At 43.2% G+C, this 18,299-nt stretch overlaps 1 protein-coding gene across 1 annotated transcript; it reads left to right on the top strand.

Moving 5' to 3' along the window:
* The first annotated feature begins 213 nt into the window (after positions 1–213).
* On the top strand, positions 214–11,040 carry LOC145877244 (histo-blood group ABO system transferase 1-like). The gene is made up of 3 exons (XM_082972539.1): positions 214–1,066; positions 8,408–8,567; positions 9,807–11,040. The coding sequence occupies exons 1-3, from the start codon at positions 214–216 to the stop codon at positions 10,495–10,497; spliced, it is 1,704 nt and encodes a 567-aa protein (XP_082828665.1). The 3' UTR covers positions 10,498–11,040.
* Positions 11,041–18,299: the final 7,259 nt, after the last annotated feature.

The following is an 18,299-nucleotide window of genomic DNA, read 5'->3' as shown; positions in this document are numbered from 1 at the left end:
AGAACACTGAAAACACAAAACAATATACAAACCTCAATCACTCTTACTTAAAGAGTCTTAACGTTACTAAATGTCACAGCCTCTGGAGAACACACCACTACCTAATTAGGCTCCTGCAACTTTTTTGCAAAATAATCTAACTTAACCTACTTTATAGCACTTTTTACAACAAACGTTTCTTTCTAATACAATATTGTAACTTTCTATGTGAAAATGCCGAGTAATAAGCGACCAAAGGACAATAAATCCACTTCGGAGGCCTACTCCCCGCCAAACAACGAGACAGACATGGCGGAAGGCACAGGTAACAACGTGACACTTACAGAACTTACCCGGGCTTTGGGAGAACTACGTGTTGCTATAGCTGAGGATCTTAAGGCTACTATTGCTGAACTGGACACTAAAATTGAGAGCACCATTCGAACGGTCGCCTCGCAGGGCCAGAGTATTGTGGACCTTGAGAAAGCCTCTGAATTCAACGCTGGTAGGATCGACGAGTTGGAGAAGCTATGCACGTCATTGCAGGATAGTGTGCAGAGGCTTTCTGTGAAAGTGGTCGACCTGGAGGGTCGATCCAGACGTCAGAACCTTCGCGTTGTTGGGCTGGCAGAGGGGATAGAGGCTGGCTCTCGCCCCACCGACTTCTTCGCCAAGCTATTGAAGGATGCAATGGGATCGGATGTTTTGGCTTCAGATCCCCAACTGGACCGTGCACATCGCGCCCTTGTCCCAGTGCCTCGACCGGGCCAACGTCCTCGCCCAGTAATCATCTGCTGTCACAGTTTCAAGACCAAGGATCTTATCCTGCGCGAGGCTCGAATGAGGGGCAACCTGTTACATAAAGGGCACCCCTTCCGTGTCTACGAGGATAATGCGCCCGATGTGGCAAAGCACCGCGCCGGCTACAGAGATGTCATGACCAAACTCTACAAACTCCATCTTCGCCCAGCCTTGCTCTTCCCTGCAAGACTAAGAATTACCCCGCCTTCCGGAGAGAAGATTTGGCTCTCCTCGATTTTGGACGCAGAGAAGTTTATCCGGGAATATACGCCAATCCCCCGTACAGGTTAGAGTGCCTTGTCATTGTGTGTTAGGGTCTGCTCATGGACTCGAACCCATACTATACCATAACGGGTGAAACCATACTAAACGGTCTCGACAGGGCTTGCCGAACATGTAACACGCTGAGATGACCAATGGAGGGCGGTTAGAGCTCTCATTTAACGTCAGTTTCACTTTAATTCCGACTGGGTTCGTGGTGGTGCCTGTTTGGGAGTCCTTCCAGGTCTGATCATTGACACTTTCGGATGGATATACTTATGTTCCCCCATTTTTGTTTTGTTTCGTTATTTATTTTTCAATTATTACATTATTCCTATTACCATACCAGTTAGTTATTGCTTGCGGAGGTCTGGGGGTGATGGCTGGGAAGGGGCAGACGCAGACACCTGGATAGCAAGTTGATGGTTTGTGCTGTTCTGCCTTTGTCATAGCCTGGCCTGCTCTCACGATTAGATTCCCACCAGACCTCCGTGGGGCTTGTGTCTGTGTAGGTGTGCGTACATGTAATTACTATGTGTACTTTATTATTATTTTCTCTTAGCTTTTTAGTATTAGGTATGTGTATATTTTAAATTAGTGTAGATTACTATTCTGGGGTGTGTATGTAGACGTGTGTATGTGTGTGTGTGTGTGTGTGTGTGTACCTGCGTATATATATATTTTTTTAAATATTTATTTCTATAAGTATATATTTTTGGGTGTATGTGCATAAGTGTATGTGTGTGTGTATGTATGCACTTGTGTACGTATGTGGGTATGCGTGTATATACTTGCGCATGGGTGTGTGTAGGTAGGTATGCACGTGTGTGTGTGTGTGTGTGTATATATGGGCACGTGTGTGTATGTATGTATGTATGTATGTATATGTACAAGTGGGTATGTGTATGGATGGATGTATGTGTATGTGTGTGTGTATATAGGTATATAGGTATGTATGTATGTATGTATGTATGTATGTATGTATGTATGTATGTGTATATATATGTGTATGTATGTGTATGTGTATATATATATCACTATTGTTTTTTTAGAAGGGGGAAAAAATGTATTTTTTATTATTATTTTTTTATTTAATTTTTTATTGGGGGGTACGTTCAATTTATCGAAATCCTTGTTCCCATCTCCTAACCCACAATATGTAATTGTACTGCTGTCTATCTCGGTTGCGGATGGTTTATGTTTAGACCGGCATTGCTTAGCAATGTAATCTTGTGATGCTATATCTTGCTTTTCTCAGGGATTGACCCAAGATGAAGCTTAGGTGCACAATATGTTTAAGTTGCAACTTATTCTGTTTAGGTTTAATAGATGCTAATTGAACACTTTAATCGCGGGAGCCTCCTCAGTTCAGATGTTAGTAGAAGTTCTAGGATAATGAGAGGTGAACGTACAGTTGGGATTTTATTTTTGTTTTACCTCTTGTTCGAGGTCGCGCCGTGCTTTTTTGGCATCGGCCAGACAATGTGTTTATTATTTTTATTTTCATGTTTTTTTTCTCTCCTTTTTGTGTATGCCTGTTAAATGTGGGTTGATGGGAGGGGTAAATGTTGGGGTAAGTAGGGGAATAGGGTGGAGAGTAAAGGTGCTTGCAGGGGGGAGGGGTGGGTTGGATACTGCTCGGGTGTAGGTGCTACATATGCTGATCATGATAGTTTGGTGCACTTTCTTACCTTTTTAGTAACTTACATGCTATGCAGGCCACCATAGGAACTACAAATGAGAGGAGGGCGGGGCTTACATTCACTTCCTGGAATGTCAAGGGTTTAAATGAACCAATTAAGAGAGGCAAGGTCCTAGCCCACTTGAAAGCACTCTCGTCTGATATTATATTTTTGCAAGAAACCCATCTGAAAAACAATTCTCATAACAGACTTAAATGTAAGTGGGTGGGGCAAGTGTATCACTCTAACTTCTCTGCCAAAACGAGAGGCACAGCGATTCTGGTATGGAAAGGAATTCCCTTTCAACATAAAACCACTATTGTGGACAAAGAGGGTCGTTATGTGATCGTAATAGGAGAGATCCACTCTACTTCTGTAACTCTACTTAATATCTATGGGCCAAACATTGATAACCCCTCTTTTTTCAAAAGAGTCCTTGCCCTGATTCCAGATATCTCCCATACTAACCTGGTCATTGGAGGAGACCTCAACTGTGTACTAGACCAATATTTGGATAGATCCTCTACCCGGCGAACCCCTACCTCCTATTCAAGCGAATTCTTCAATACCTACATAAAAAATGCGAACTTATTTGATATATGGAGGATCTCTAACCCTACGGGTAGGGAATACTTCTTTTACTCTCATGTTCACAATGTTTATACTCGAATTGACTACTTTTTGGTTGATGCTAAACTACTCCCCTATACCTGTAATGTGAGGTATCATGATATTATAATCTCTGACCACAGTCCACTCACCTTCTCCCTGAGATTGGGTGACATCGTACCAAACGAGAGGGTCTGGAGGTTGAATCCTCAGCTCCTCACAGAACAAACATTCTGTGAACATCTTAAAGATCAAATTACATTTTTCTTTGATACCAACGACAACACAGAGACTTCCCCAGCATTATTGTGGGAAACACTGAAGGCTTATTTGAGAGGCTGTATCATCTCCTTTCAGACTGCCAGGAGTAGGCAAAACAGAAGAGAATTGGTAGAATTGGAGGGACAAATTCACTTACTGGATAGGGAGAATGCTAGACACCCATCTAGGGAGAAACATAAAAAAAATTATGTCTTTAAAATTTAAATACAATCAGATCCTCTCTGCTAAAATTGCTAAATCTTTTCTCTATGCCAAGCAAAAATATTTTCAGTTTGGTGACAAACCACACAAACTACTCGCCAGACAACTTCGTAAGAATGATTCACAAAGTTAAATCTGCATCTGGGGAATTACTCTCTTCCCCCAAAGACATAAATGACAGATTCCGTCAGTTTTATGAGACTTTATATACATCTAAAGCGGATCCTAACCCCTTAATTATGCAAAACTTTTTGGAGAACTGTAATCTTCCTGCCCTGAACCAGGAAGACTCTAACTTCCTGAATAAGGAAATATCTCTTGAAGAAATTACAGAAACAATAAAATCTCTAAAGAGTGGCAAGACCCCGGGCCCAGATGGATACCCGAGTGAATTCTACAAAACATTCAGCAACATGCTCTCTCCCTACCTACACAAAATGTTGGTTCAGGCCAACGAGGATGGAGTGCTCCCATCCACTTTGGATGAGGCGTTTATTACAGTTATACATAAGAAGGGTAAGGATCCGGAAGAGGTAGGGTCATACAGACCAATATCCCTCCTTAATACAGACCAAAAGATTTTAGCAAAAACTTTGGCTAACAGGCTGAGCACTTTAATTGGCAAATTGGTCCATTCAGACCAGACCGGCTTTATCCCTAACAGAAACTCATTCTTCAATCTCAGGCGCCTATTCAACATTATGTATTCTCAGAGGTTACCTAACGTGGACCTAGCCGTTATATCTCTTGACGCTGAAAAGGCCTTTGACCAAGTTGAGTGGCCCTATCTATTCAAGGTCCTACAGAAATTTAATATTGGAGATGGGTTCATAAAGTGGATCCAGCTTTTATATAGGAACCCCTGTGCGAGAATACTCACTAACCAATCATTGTCGCCCCGATTTAACCTTCACAGAGGGACAAGGCAGGGTTGTGCGCTGTCGCCTATGCTCTTCGCCCTAATTATTGAACCTCTCGCTCAAGCGATCAGATCTCATGCAGCAATACACGGCTATAATACTAAACATACTCTAAATAAGATTTCCCTATACGCAGATGACATTCTCCTCTATGTAACAGAACCCCAAGATAGTATTCCAGCTATTCTAGAGGTGATTAATTTGTTTGGTACCTTCTCGGGATACAGAATAAATTGGAACAAGAGTGAATTAATGCCCATTCGGTTGCAAAACACCTCCTGGCTAGAACATCTTCCAGTTAAGCTATCTTCAGATAAATTTACCTACCTTGGAATTGTAGTTACCAAACAATACTCCTTACTATTTAAAGAGAATTTCCCCTCCCTGATGCAAAAACTTAAGGCAAACATACAATTTTGGAGAACTCTCCCAATTTCTCTGCTCGGAAGAATTAATGCCATTAAAATGGTCTTCCTCCCACAACTGCTCTACCTATACCAGAACATCCCAATATTCATACCTAAATCCTTTCATAAACAACTGGACTCTATTATCAATCCTTTCATCTGGGATTATAAAACACACAGGATAGGTAAAAAACACCTCTGTAAATCCAAGATGGAAGGAGGATTGTCTCTCCCAAACTTTATATTTTACTACTGGGCCGCCAACCTCCGCGCTGTTACGTTTCTGCTGGATGACGCACTCCCGCCATCCAGCTGGCTTAGTATGGAGCGAGAGGAGTGCCACCCCTTCTCTATTGGTGCTGTGATTTTGTCACCTGTCAATCTGGAGATGTCACTTTACCGTAACAATCCTATTATACATAGCACAGTCCGAATCTGGAAGCAAATTAAAGTCCACTTTGATCTTAGACCAATATCGTTCATGCTTCCTGTTGCCAGGAATCCCTCCTTTGCCCCCTCTAACCTTGATAACACCTTTGAGCGGTGGGGAGAGTTGGGGATAAGTACCATAGGGGATTTATATATAGGGTGAACCTTTGTTTCCTTTGAATCGCTGAGGGAAACTTATAATCTTCCCAGAAGTAACTTTTTCAGATACCTACAGATTAGAGACTATGTTAGAAAATACCTCCCAACATTTGGGAATGCTAAACCTTCCACGTTTGACGGATGCATACAAATATGCCCCACCTCAGACAAACTGATATCTCGTATATATGATGCTTTTCAATCTGTTAGCGCACCCTCTACTGATGCCATTAAGGCAAAATGGGAGGAAGAACTAGGTACTGACATTTCGGTGGCAGACTGGGAAGATAGCTTGGTGTATATCCACACCTGCTCCATTAACTCCAGACATCGTCTCATACAATTCAAGGTATTACACAGATTACACTATTCCAAAACCAAACTGCATAGGATATTTCCTGGTACATCCCCTATGTGTGATAAATGTCAGGCTGAGCAGGGTACACTACTCCACTGCTTTGCCCTATGCTCTAACTTGTATGGGTATTGGTGTGGAATTTTTGGGGTCCTCTCTGAAGTTCTGGAGACTTCAATAGACCCAGACCCGCTTCTGATAATCCTGGGAGTGTCCGATTCCCTAAACGGATTAACCAACTCCCAAAAACAACTCATCTCTTACAGTCTCATTTCGGCAAAAAAATTAATCTTGTTGTTTTGGAAAAAGAGGGAAGCGCCCTCTACCAAATTATGGCTCAGCGAATTGGCAAACACTGTACACTTAGAAAGAATTAGATATATTTTGAACAATAAATTATCAACATTTGATCAAATCTGGCAGCCTTTCCTCTCTTACTTGGACCAGGCGGCTCTGTGAATTTGCACTTAACGCACTCTTAATTGTCATACGGTAATCTACCTTTGGGCAGCGTGTGCTGGCCCCGCCACCCGAGCAGTTGGGAGGGGAATAGGGTGGAATAAGGGGGGATAAAGTGGGGTATAAGTGGGGGGGCTACATCGACCCTTTTTTCATTTTTTTTATTATTATTATTTTTTTTTCTACCTGTCCTTGTTTTGTATGTCTTGTTTTGTATTATTTGTTTTGTGCCCAGAACTCTGGGTCTTTTGGTTAATGTCTGTTCTCTTATGTTTAGATAAGAACTGTAAACTTGTCTTTTATTATACACCATTCTTGTGTATTCAATAATATATCGTATGAAAGGGACCAAGGCGCAGCGGGTTGAGTGCTCATGTTAACTTTTAATATAGAACACTGAAAACACAAAACAATATACAAACCTCAATCACTCTAACTTAAAGAGTCTTAACGTAACTAAATCTCACAGACTCTGGAGAACACACCACTACCTAATTACCAACCCCCCAAATCAGTTCTCCACAAACTTCATGTTTACGTCCAAGGGTGAAACCACGTGGATTAAAAAACTACACGGAAATTATACAAATGTTATTATCGCAACCACCCTTATACATTTTTTTTAAAAGCAACCTAGATTAGACTGGGTTGACTGGAACGAACTACAAAAATCTCTGAAACTGGAAACACTTATCTCCCTCACTGGCTTTAAGCACCAGCTGTCAGAGCAGCTCACAGATCACTGAACCTGTACATAGCCCATCTATAATTTAGCCCAAACTACTACCTCTTCCCCTACTGTATTTATTTATTTTATTTATTTTATTTTGCTCCTTTGCACACCATTATTTCTATTTCTACTTTGCACTTTCTTCTACTACAAATCTACCATTCCAGTGTTTTACTTGCTATATTGTATTTACTTTGCCACCATGGTATTTTTTTTGCCTTTACCTCCCTTATCTCACCTCATTTGCTCACATTGTACATAGACTTATTTTCTACTGTATTATTGACTGTATGTTTGTTTTACTCCATGTGTAACTCTTTGTTGTTGTATGTTGTCGAACTGCTTTTCTTTATCTTGGCCAGGTCGCAATTGTAAATGAGAACTTGTTCTGAACTTGCCTACCTGGTTAAATAAAGGTGAAACAAAATAAAATAAAAAAATTAACTACAATCCTATTATTCAATTTTTTTATGAATTATTATCCAAAAAACAGATATCAAAAGGTTCTCCACAGTCCAAAAAGAATTCCCTTATAGTGAAGTTAAAACCCCTTTTTGGTACTAGCACCTTTTTTTGAGAGAGCAATAACATCAGCCCATATCTTCATTAACTAATGAATTACGTTTTGTTCTCCCAGGCTATTGTACAAGCAGCCCAGTGTCTTGGTGGGGTGAGTAGTGTTGTTATCTTATGTTAGTTACTTATCATTGTTAACTTCCACATCAGCGTGTAGCCTAGTATACCACACATCTTTTCAAGGACCTTTATTTGCAAAACAATTGAGATAATAATCACTACCACACATTCCAGCTTGATCTGTATATCTGTAAACATTGAGATCATGATCAGTACCACACAGTCAGGCTTGATCTGTATATCTGTAAACATTGAGATCATAATCAGTACAACACAGTCAGGCTTGATCTGAATATCTGTAAACATTGAGATCATAATCAGTACAACACAGTCAGGCTTGATCTGTATATCTGTAAACATTGAGATCATAATCAGTACCACACAGTCAGGCTTGATCTGTATATCTGTAAACATTGACATCATAATCAGTACCACACAGTCAGGCTTGATCTGTATATCTGTAAACATTGAGATCATAATCAGTACAACACAGTCAGGCTTGATCTTGTTCTGTTTCTTTAGTCGTACTGATGTGGTGGCAGTCACCCCATGGTTGGCACCCATCGTCTGGGAAGGAACCTTTGACCCTGACCTCGTCGACATAATCTACAAGTCCATGAACCTCACCATAGCAACAACAGTGTTTGCCGTTGGAAAGTGAGTAGCCTACAACTTTTCCCAAATATTCAAAAGGGAAATTAAACGATCAATATTTTTACAACACTGAAACAACACCGAGTGTACAAAGATTATGAACACGTGCTTTCTCCATAACAGATTGACCAGGTGATCCAGGTGAAAGCTATGATCCCTTATTGATGTCACTTGTTAAATCCACTTCAATCAGTGTAGGTGAAGGAGAGGAGACAGGTTAAAGAAGGATTGTTAAGCCTCGACACAATTGAGACATGGATTGTGTATGTGTGCCATTCCGATGGTGAATGGGCAAGACAACGAAAAACCACTCAGTGTATGAGGACATAACCAGCTAATGTCACATGGCAGGTAATACAATATCATGATGTCATGATTCACAGCTTGGCTAAGATTTGAATAACTGTACTACTTTGTTTATTTCCTGGTAGACTGTAATTTCTGTTCAGAAACGGTTGAGTATGTCCTATACAGTCCTATGAGAATGACCATACAGTTACAGAGGGTTTCTGGCATCAGAATCGCAGGAGCCTGATACTGCCATTGTGCACTTGAGCAAGGCACCTTAAACCCTTATGTTATGTACAGGTAACTGACAAAATAGTGGAAAACACTAGTAAATGAGGGATACAAAGTATATTGAATGTAGGTGCTTCCACACAGGTGTGGTTTCTGAGTTAATTAAGCAATGAACATCCCATTATGCTAACGGTCATGTATAAAAAGGCTGGGCTGACCATTATTTCAGTCATTCTTTTTGATACCATGGCTATGCCCCCAGATCAACAATGCCCCCATTTACAGGGCACAAGTGGTCACCTAATGGTTTGATGAGCATGAAAACGATGTAAACCATATGCCAGTCACCAGATCTCAATCCAAATGAGCCTGAGATAGTGTTTCCACCACCATCAACAAAACACCAAATTATCCCTCCGATAGAGTTTCAGACACTTGTAGAATCTTTGCCAAGGTGCATTAGAGCTGTTCTGGTGGTGGACCAAGGTGGCTGGTGGTGGCCCAAGGTGGTGGCTCATGGTGGCCCAAGGTGGCTGGTGGTGGACCAAGGTGGCTGGTGGTGGACCAAGGTGGCTGGTGGTGGCCCAATGTGGCTGGTGGTGGCCAAAGGTGGCTCGTGGTGGCCCAAGGATGCTGGTGGTGGCCCAACTCTCCATTAAGTACCCTTTATGTTGATGTTTCCTATATTTTGTCAGTTACCTGTGTGTCTTTAAATTCTGACAGATACGTCCGCTTTCTCCAAGATTTCCTGGAGACAGCAGAGAAGCACTTCATGGTCGACTTCAACGTGCGCTACTACGTTTTCACTGATCGTCCCGATGATGTTCCATCAGTGAACCTGTCCCAGGGGAGACATTTGAGTGTGATCCAGGTCCCAGGTTCAAACCGCTGGCAGGAGATATCAGCCCGGAGGATGGAGATCATTCAGACAGCCATCGAACGTCAGATCAGCAGGGAGGCCGACTACATCTTCTGTCTGGACGTGGACAGCAAGTTCCACGCTCGCTGGGGGGCCGAGTCTCTGGGCAGGCTGGTTGCTGTGATTCACCCATGGTTTTACCAGGCGACCCGTGACCTCTTCACATATGAACGGCGCCCAGCCTCGACAGCCTACATCCCCATGGATGAGGGAGACTACTACTACGCCGGGGCTGTGTTCGGAGGGTCCGTGGAGGATGTGTACACACTAACAAAGGTTTGTCGGAACCAGCTTGAAGAGGACGCGAGGAATTCCATCGAGGCTGCCTGGCAGGAGGAGAGTCACCTCAACAGGTACCTGCTTTACAACAAGCCCAGCAAGCTGTTGTCTCCAGAGTACCAGTGGGATGACAAGAAGACCAAAACCAATGAGGTCAAAGTCATTCGCTTCTCTTCTGTCATTAAAAACTATGCTGAAATTCGTCCCAATGTATAGGACTAGGAATTGGATATTCAACCGGCCGAAAAAAAACTTAATTGATTATGGTAATGTTAGGTTAATTTCAGGTATTGCTTCACTGAGGTTTGGGTTAAGGTTAGGGAAAGGCATAAAATGTCACATTGGGTATACAGATGTCTGGCGCCATTCATTTTCTGTTGGTGAAATATATACACTGACATAAATACATAATACATACACTTTGTTTTATACCCTGATGAAGACAGCTTGGCTGTCGAAAGGTTCGATATTACATTTTTGCATCTGAGCTCCTAGAGTGTGCGGCTCTCCTTTATTTTCATGAAATATATACACCAACATAAAACTACTATTTTTAATGTACTATATATATCAGTCACTGTTGTAGTTTAGGGATAATAACATTCTTCATTTATAGGAAAATATATATATTTTATAACCTCATTCATCCTGTATTCTGTAGATTATCTATTGTGTATGTTGATTACTGGGAAAAATCTAAAATGTTTTTTTTTTAAATACGATTATGTGTATTTTTCTTGAAATAAATATTTAACCGCTTTCAGAATGTTTGTGTTATTTCACTACTTGTTATATTTTCTATAGCCTAACTAAAAACAACATCTCCCCTGTTACAACGATATGCGGTGTATGAGTAACAAACCAGTGGTTTAGTGGAGAAATAGGGAATGTTAAATGGATTCCATCTATAGATTTGTACATCAGACAAGACACAGTGGTGGACTGAATTTCCATTAAGAAAAACTTCAGCATAATGTCAAAGTGGACCTGGCATTCCTGTCCAGAAACAACCCCTAACCACAATACATATACTGTAAACTGTAAGAAAACAAAGAAAAATACCCTTTTAAAAAGGTAATATGGAGGATTCCCTTCATTGTGTAAAAACATCCTGCCAATGTCAAGGCAAAAGGGAAAATCCTTCAATTCAAGTCATACCATCTAATCAATGTTATGTGAGGGATAATCAACCAGGGGCTATGGGTTCAATGGAAAATAATGAACAACGTGGAAGGTGTGTTCCGTGACCCGCTTGAGGATTAGATTTAACAATGTAAAAACACAATACAACCACAGATGTATAAAATCCATTTAAAATGATTGAAGATGACAAGTTAAAATTGAAAATACATAAAAACCAAATACGTACACAAAATTATAATATGAAAACAAATAGTTTCATTAATACTACATTGAACAAAAAATATCAACTCAACATGCAACAATTTAAAAGATATTACTGAGTTACAGTTCTTATAAGGAAACCAGTCAATGTAAATTCATTCATCAGGCCCTTATCTATGGATTCAACATGACTGCAAATACAGATATGCATCTGTTGGTCAAAGATAACTTTAAAAAAGGTATGGGTGTGGATCAGACAACTAGTCCGTATCTGGTGTAACCATCATTTGCCTCACACATCTCCTTCGCCTAGAGTTGGTCAGGCTGTTGATTGTGGCATGTGGAATTCTGTTGATGCAAAGCATCCCAAAACATGCTCACTGATTGACATATCTGGTGAGTGTGCAGGCCATGGAAGAATTGAGACATGCACAGCTTCCTGGAATTGTGTACAGATCCTTGCGACATGGGGCCGTGCATAATAATGCTGAAACATGAGGTGATGGCGGCGGATGAATGGCACGACAAGGGGCCTCAGGATCTCGTCAAGGTATCTCTATGCATTCAAATTACCATTGATAAAATGCAATTGTGTTCATTGTAGTTTATGCCTGCCCATACCATAACCCCCCTGCCACCGTGGGACACTCTGTTCACAACGTTGACATCAACAAACCACTTACCAATACGACACCAAACACGCTGTCTGCCATCTGCCCGGTACAGTTGAAACCAGGATTCATCTGTGAAGAGCACATTTCTCCAGCTGCCAGTGGCCATCAAAGGTGAGCATTTGTCCACTGAAGTAAGTTACAATGCCGAACTGCAGTCAGGTCAAAATACCGGCGAGGTCGACGAGCACGCAGATGAGCTCCCCTGACGCGGTTTCTGACAGTTTGAGCACAAATTCTTTGGTTGTGCAAACCCACAGTTTCATCAGCTGTCCGGGTGGCTGGTCTGAGATGATCCAGCAGGTGAAGAAGCCGGATGTGGAGCTCCTGTGCAGGTGTGGTCAGACATGTTCTACAGTTGTGAGACCTGTTGGATGTCCTGCCAAATTCTCTAAAATGACATTGGAGGTGGCTTATGGTTGAGAAGTTTACATTAAATTATCTGGCCACAGCACTGTTGGACATTCCTGCAGTCAGCATGACAATTGCATGCTCCCTCAAAACTTAAGACGTCTGTGGCTTTATGCTGTGTGACAAATCTGCACATTTTAGAGTGGCCTTTTATTGTCCCCAGCAGAATGTACACCTGTATAATGATCATGCTGTTTAATCATCTTCTTGATATGCCACACCTGTCAGGTGGATGGATTATCTTGTCAAAGGAGAAATGCTCACTAACAAGGATGCATATAAATTTGTGCACAACATGTTGAGAGAAATAAGCTTTTTGTGTGTATGGAACATTTCTGGGATCTTTGACTTTACATGTTGTGTTTATATTTTTGTTCAGAATATTATACTTTCTCTTAGCCTGTTCTGTCTTAAAACATTCCTTAAGGTTTGCCTTATAACTTAATACCTTATGGATGGATTTTGATCTGTTTTGGTACACAACTCCATTCCTCTGCACAAGTGTTAAGGAAATAGCTTTTTCCAGCCAGGCTCCTATAGTGCAGCGGTCTGATATTGGCAACACTGGCTCTGGTGTGATGGCTATGAGAGTCTGTAATGAAATTAAAATAACCAGACAGGTAACTGTCACAGGATCCAACGAAAGTGCCGCCCCTCCTCGGTCGGGCGGCGCTCGGCGGTCGTCGTTGCCGGCCTATTAGCTGCCACCGATAGTTGTTTCTGTGTCTTTTGGTTTTGTCTGTCTGTTCCGCACCTGTTTTGTGTCTGTCATTAGTGGGGGCTTATTTAGTGTGTGTTTTCAGTTGGGGTTTTGTGCGGGATTGTTTATTGTCCACTCAGGACGGTGGGACCCTGCGCCCCTACCCACACCCACTGAAGCGGGTGCCGGCGGGATCCGGATTTCACCTCCCAGGGAGTTCGATGGGACGGCCGCTGGGTGCAAGGGGTTCCTGCTCCAACTAGAACTGTACCTGGCGACCGTCCGCCCCCCTCCCTCCGACGAAGAGAGGCTGAGCGTCCTCGTCTCGTGTCTCACGGGTCGAGCCCTGGAATGGGCCAATGCGGTCTGGGATGGCCCGGGGTGACTACCCTGAGTTCACCGGTTTTCGATCATCCCCCGGAGGGCAGGGCGGCGGGTGAGCGACTATTCCTTTTGAGACAGGAGACGAGGAGAGCTCAGGATTTCGCATTGGAATTCCGGACTCTCGCCGCTGGATCGGGGTGGAACGAGCGGGCCCTGATAGACCACTATATGTGCAGCCTTTGCGAGGACGTCCGCCGGGAGCTGGCTTGTAGGGACAACACCTCCCCTCTGGACCAACTGGTGGATTTGTCCATTAGATTGGACAACCTGCTGGCTGCCCGGGGACGTTCCAGTCGGGGCCTGTTCGTTCCGCCTCCCAGTCCTCCCGCTCCACAGCCCATGGAGATTGGGGGGGCTTCATCGAGGAGGACCGGAGGGGGGGTCTCTCCTGCCCCGATATGGGCGCAGAGGACACACTGTGGACCGGTGCTGGAGAGGTCCCTCCGGGAGTTCGGAGTGTAGGCAGAGCACTACTTCGACCCCCCAGGTGAGTCCGCACCAGCCACACCCAGAGCCCCCTGTCGACCACATTTGTTTTCCTACTTTTTCCCCTCACTTCCAGTATAAGGCGCTAGTCGATTCAGGTGCAGCTGGGAGTTTTATGGACCGTGGGTTAGCTAAGAGGTTAGGGATTCCCCTGGTTCAGCTGGACCACCCCTTCCACATGCACGCCCTAGATAGTCGACCGCTAGGGTCAGGCCAAGTAGGGGAGGTCACCGTGCCACTGGTTATGCAGACGTGGGGGGGTCATGAGGAGCGTATCAGCCTGTTCCTCATTGACTCCCCAGCGTTTCCGGTGGTACTGGGAATCCCCTGGCTAGCCACACACAACCCCCAGATTTCGTGGGGGCAGAGGGCTCTGACGGGGTGGTCGAGGGAGTGCTCAGGTAGGTGCATAGGAGTTTCCATCGGTGTGACTACGGTGGAGAGTCCAGACCAAGTCTCCACCGTGCACATTCCCTCAGAGTATGCCGATTTGGCTATCGCTTTCAGTAAGATGAAAGCCACTCTATTACCCCCATCGACGAGGGGATTGTGCGATAAACCTCCAGGCCGACGCGGTTCTTTCTAGGAGTCACGTGTATCCTCTATCTCAGGAGGAGACAGTGGCTATGGATACATACGTCACTGAGTCCTTGAGACAGGGATACATTCGGCCCTCTAAGTCCCCCATCTCCTCGAGCTTCTTTTTTGTGAAGAAGAAGGAGGGAGGTCTGCGCCCGTGCATTGACTATAGAGGTCTAAATGCTATCACAGTGGGTTTCAGTTACCCGCTACCTCTCATTGCTACGGCAGTGAAGTCATTTCACGGGGCGCGCTTCTTCACGAAATTGGATCTCAGGAGTGCGTATAACCTGGTGCGTATCCGAGATGGAGACGAGTGGAAAACCGCATTTAGTACCACATCGGGCCATTATGAGTACCTCGTCATGCCGCATGGGTTAAAGAATGCTCCCACTGTCTTCCAATCCTTTGTGGACGAGGTCCTTAGGGACATGCTCGGGCAGGGTGTGGTGGTGTACATCGATGACATCCTGATCTGCTCCGCCACACGTGCCGAGCATGTGTCCCTGGTGCCTAAAGTGCTTGGGCGGCTGCTGGAGCATAACCTATACGTCAAGGCTGAGAAATGTGAGTTCTTCAAACGAGCCGTCTCATTTCTAGGATATCGCATTTCCACCTCGGGGGTGGAGGTGGAGTGTGACCGTGTGACGGCTGTGCGTAATTGGCCAACCCCAACCACTGTGAAGGAGGTGCAGCGGTTCTTGGGGTTCGCTAATTATTATCGGAGGTTTATCCGGGGTTTTGGCCAGGTGGCAGCTCCCATTACCTCACTGATGAAGGGGGGGCCGGTGCGGCTACGATGGTCAGCAGAGGCGGACAGAGCCTTCCATCGTCTGAAGGTTCTGTTTACCAATGCACCTGTCCTGGCGCATCCGGACCCCTCTTTGCCATTCATAGTGGAGGTGGACGCGTCCGAGGCTGGAGTAGGAGCTGTGCTATCGCAGCGCTCGGGCGTTCCTCCGAAGCTCCGCCCATGTGCGTTCTTTTCTAAGAAGCTGAGCCTGGCGGAGCGCAACTATGATGTGGGGGACCGGGAGCTGTTAGCCGTGGTCAGGGCTTTGACGGTGTGGAGATATTGGCTTGAGGAGGCACGTCACCCTTTTCTCATCTGGACCGACCACTGTAACCTGGAGTATATTCGGGCAGCGAGGAGACTTAAGGCACATGAAAGTTCACATGTTCTAGAAGGCATTTCTGTCCCAAAACGCATTTTGATTTAAAAAGAAATACATGTTATTAGCAGTGACACGGGACTTACGCCTAGTTTCTTGAAACAAGTCACATATAAGTATTGTTGGATTTGTTTAACCTCTATGGGCTAGGTGGGACGCAAGCGTCCCACCCGTGGTGCACTCCATCAACAGCAGGTGCATTTCAAGAGCGGCAAATTTGAATCCAAATAAATGTCAAAATTCAAATTTTTCAAACATACAACTATTTTACACCCTTTGAAAGATAAACATCTCCTTAATCTAACCACGTTTTACGATTTCAAAAAGGTTTTACGGCGAAAGCATAAATTTAGAGTATGTTAGGACAGTACATTTACAAGAGTTGTGTGTAATGTTTTGTCAATTCAAAGACAGGGTCACCAAAACCATAAAACCAGCTAAAATGATGCACTAACCTTTTACAATCTCCATCAGATGACACTCCTAGGACATTATGTTAGACAATGCATGCATTTTTAGTTCTATCAAGTTCATATTTATATCCAAAAACAACGTTTTACTATGGCATTGATGTTGAGGAAATCGTTTCCCTCCAATAACCGGCAGTCAAGTCAGTACCACAAATTAAATAATTAAAATTAGAAAACATTGGTAAAATATAATATTGTCATTTAAAGAATTATAGATTTACATCTCTTGAACGCAATCAACTTGCCAGATTTAAAAATAACCTTACTGGGAAATCACACTTTGCAATAATCTGAGCACTGCGCCCAGAAAAATACGCGTTGCGATACAGACTAGACGTCATGTTGGGGAGATCTAAAATCGAAAATACTATGTAAATAATCCATTACCTTTGATTCTCTTCATCAGATGTCACTTCCAGGTATCACAGGTCCATAACGAATGTAGTTTTGTTCAAAAAAGCTCATCATTTATGTCCAAAAATCTCCGTCTTGTTAGCACATGACCTAAGCCAGCCGGACTTCTCGTCATGAACGAGGGGAAAAAATATATTTACGTTCGTTCAAACATGTCAAACGTTGTATAGCATAAATCATTAGGGCCTTTTTTAACCAGAACATGAATAATATTCAAGGTGGACGAATGCATTCTCTTTTATACCGTATTGGAACGAGGGTACCCAACATGAACTCGCGCGCCAGGTGTCTAATGGGCCATCATCGTTCCATGGCTCTTGTTCGGTCAGATCTCCCTCCAGAAGACTCAAAACACTTTGTAAAGGCTGGTGACATCTAGTGGAAGCAATAGGAAGTGCCAAAATATTCCTCAGCCCCTGTGTTTTTCAATGGCATAGGTTTAAAGGTAATACAACACATCAGGTATCCACTTCCTGTCAGAATATGTCTCAGGGTTTTGCCTGCCAAATGAGTTCTGTTATACTCACAGACACCATTCAAACAGTTTTAGAAACTTTAGAGTGTTTTCTATCCATATATAATAAGTAGATGCATATTCTAGTTACTGGGTAGGATTAGTAACCAGATTAAATCGGGTACATTTTTTTTATCCAGCCGTGCAAATACTGCCCCCTAGCCCTAACAGGATAATGATAGTAATCAGCTCACCCTTAGCAAGGCATTCTTGGAACATGTTGAATATGGGTCCCTCTAAATGTTCCCAAAAGTGTAAATGAAATTCCACAGAAAGACTATCTGTTCCAGGTGCTTTGCCCTTCTTCACAGATTTAAGAGCATAAAAAGGCATTTTAACGTGATAGATTTAGCCGGTGGTAATTTGTGAAATAGACAAATTCTCAGTAAAAGCGGCTGGAATGCGCTTTTAACCAATCAGCATTCAGGATTAGACCCACCCGTTGTATAAATTCATAACATTATCTCGGTGATGTTGTTGACCTTTTGCAGTTTTGTTACTTGGGTCAAGGAACAACACATTTTTGGTGAGTGTCCCTTGGACTGTTTAAAGTGGAACTGACAGCGTTTTAACTACTTTGCAGTCAAAAATATCAAATTCTCAGTTTATGCTCAGAAACCAGGTTTTAAAAATAGGTTATATTTGACTCAACATTCCATGACACACATGAAGGCATTGTTTTTGGTCGGCCAAAACATATTGCTATCACAATGTAAATTACAGCTGCCCTGGAACATTGTTCCTGCCTCCATTCGATATATACTGTTTCACTTTCAAAGACTCAATATTTTGGACAGAATTTGACAAATGTAACTAAGGCTGGGAATGTCAATACAATCAAACTAGCAAGGCCAAGGCCAGTGGTCACAAGTC

The sequence above is a fragment of the Salmo salar genome, unplaced genomic scaffold (assembly GCF_965601325.2).
Source record: "Salmo salar unplaced genomic scaffold, fSalSal1 ptg000742l, whole genome shotgun sequence".
NCBI classification, from domain to species: domain Eukaryota; kingdom Metazoa; phylum Chordata; class Actinopteri; order Salmoniformes; family Salmonidae; genus Salmo; species Salmo salar.
This window is presented reverse-complemented; position numbering and strand designations above follow the sequence as displayed.

What these genes read in the sequence shown, in the direction of transcription:
- LOC145877244 (XM_082972539.1), top strand. Translation starts at nt 214, where the DNA reads ATGCCGAGTAATAAGCGACCAAAGGACAATAAATCCACTTCGGAGGCC. An exon ending in TACGCCAATCCCCCGTACAG is followed by an intron (nt 1,067 to 8,407) that starts GTTAGAGTGCCT and finishes CAACACAGTCAG; the next exon opens with GCTTGATCTTGTTCTGTTTC. An exon ending in ACAGTGTTTGCCGTTGGAAA is followed by an intron (nt 8,568 to 9,806) that starts GTGAGTAGCCTA and finishes AAATTCTGACAG; the next exon opens with ATACGTCCGCTTTCTCCAAG.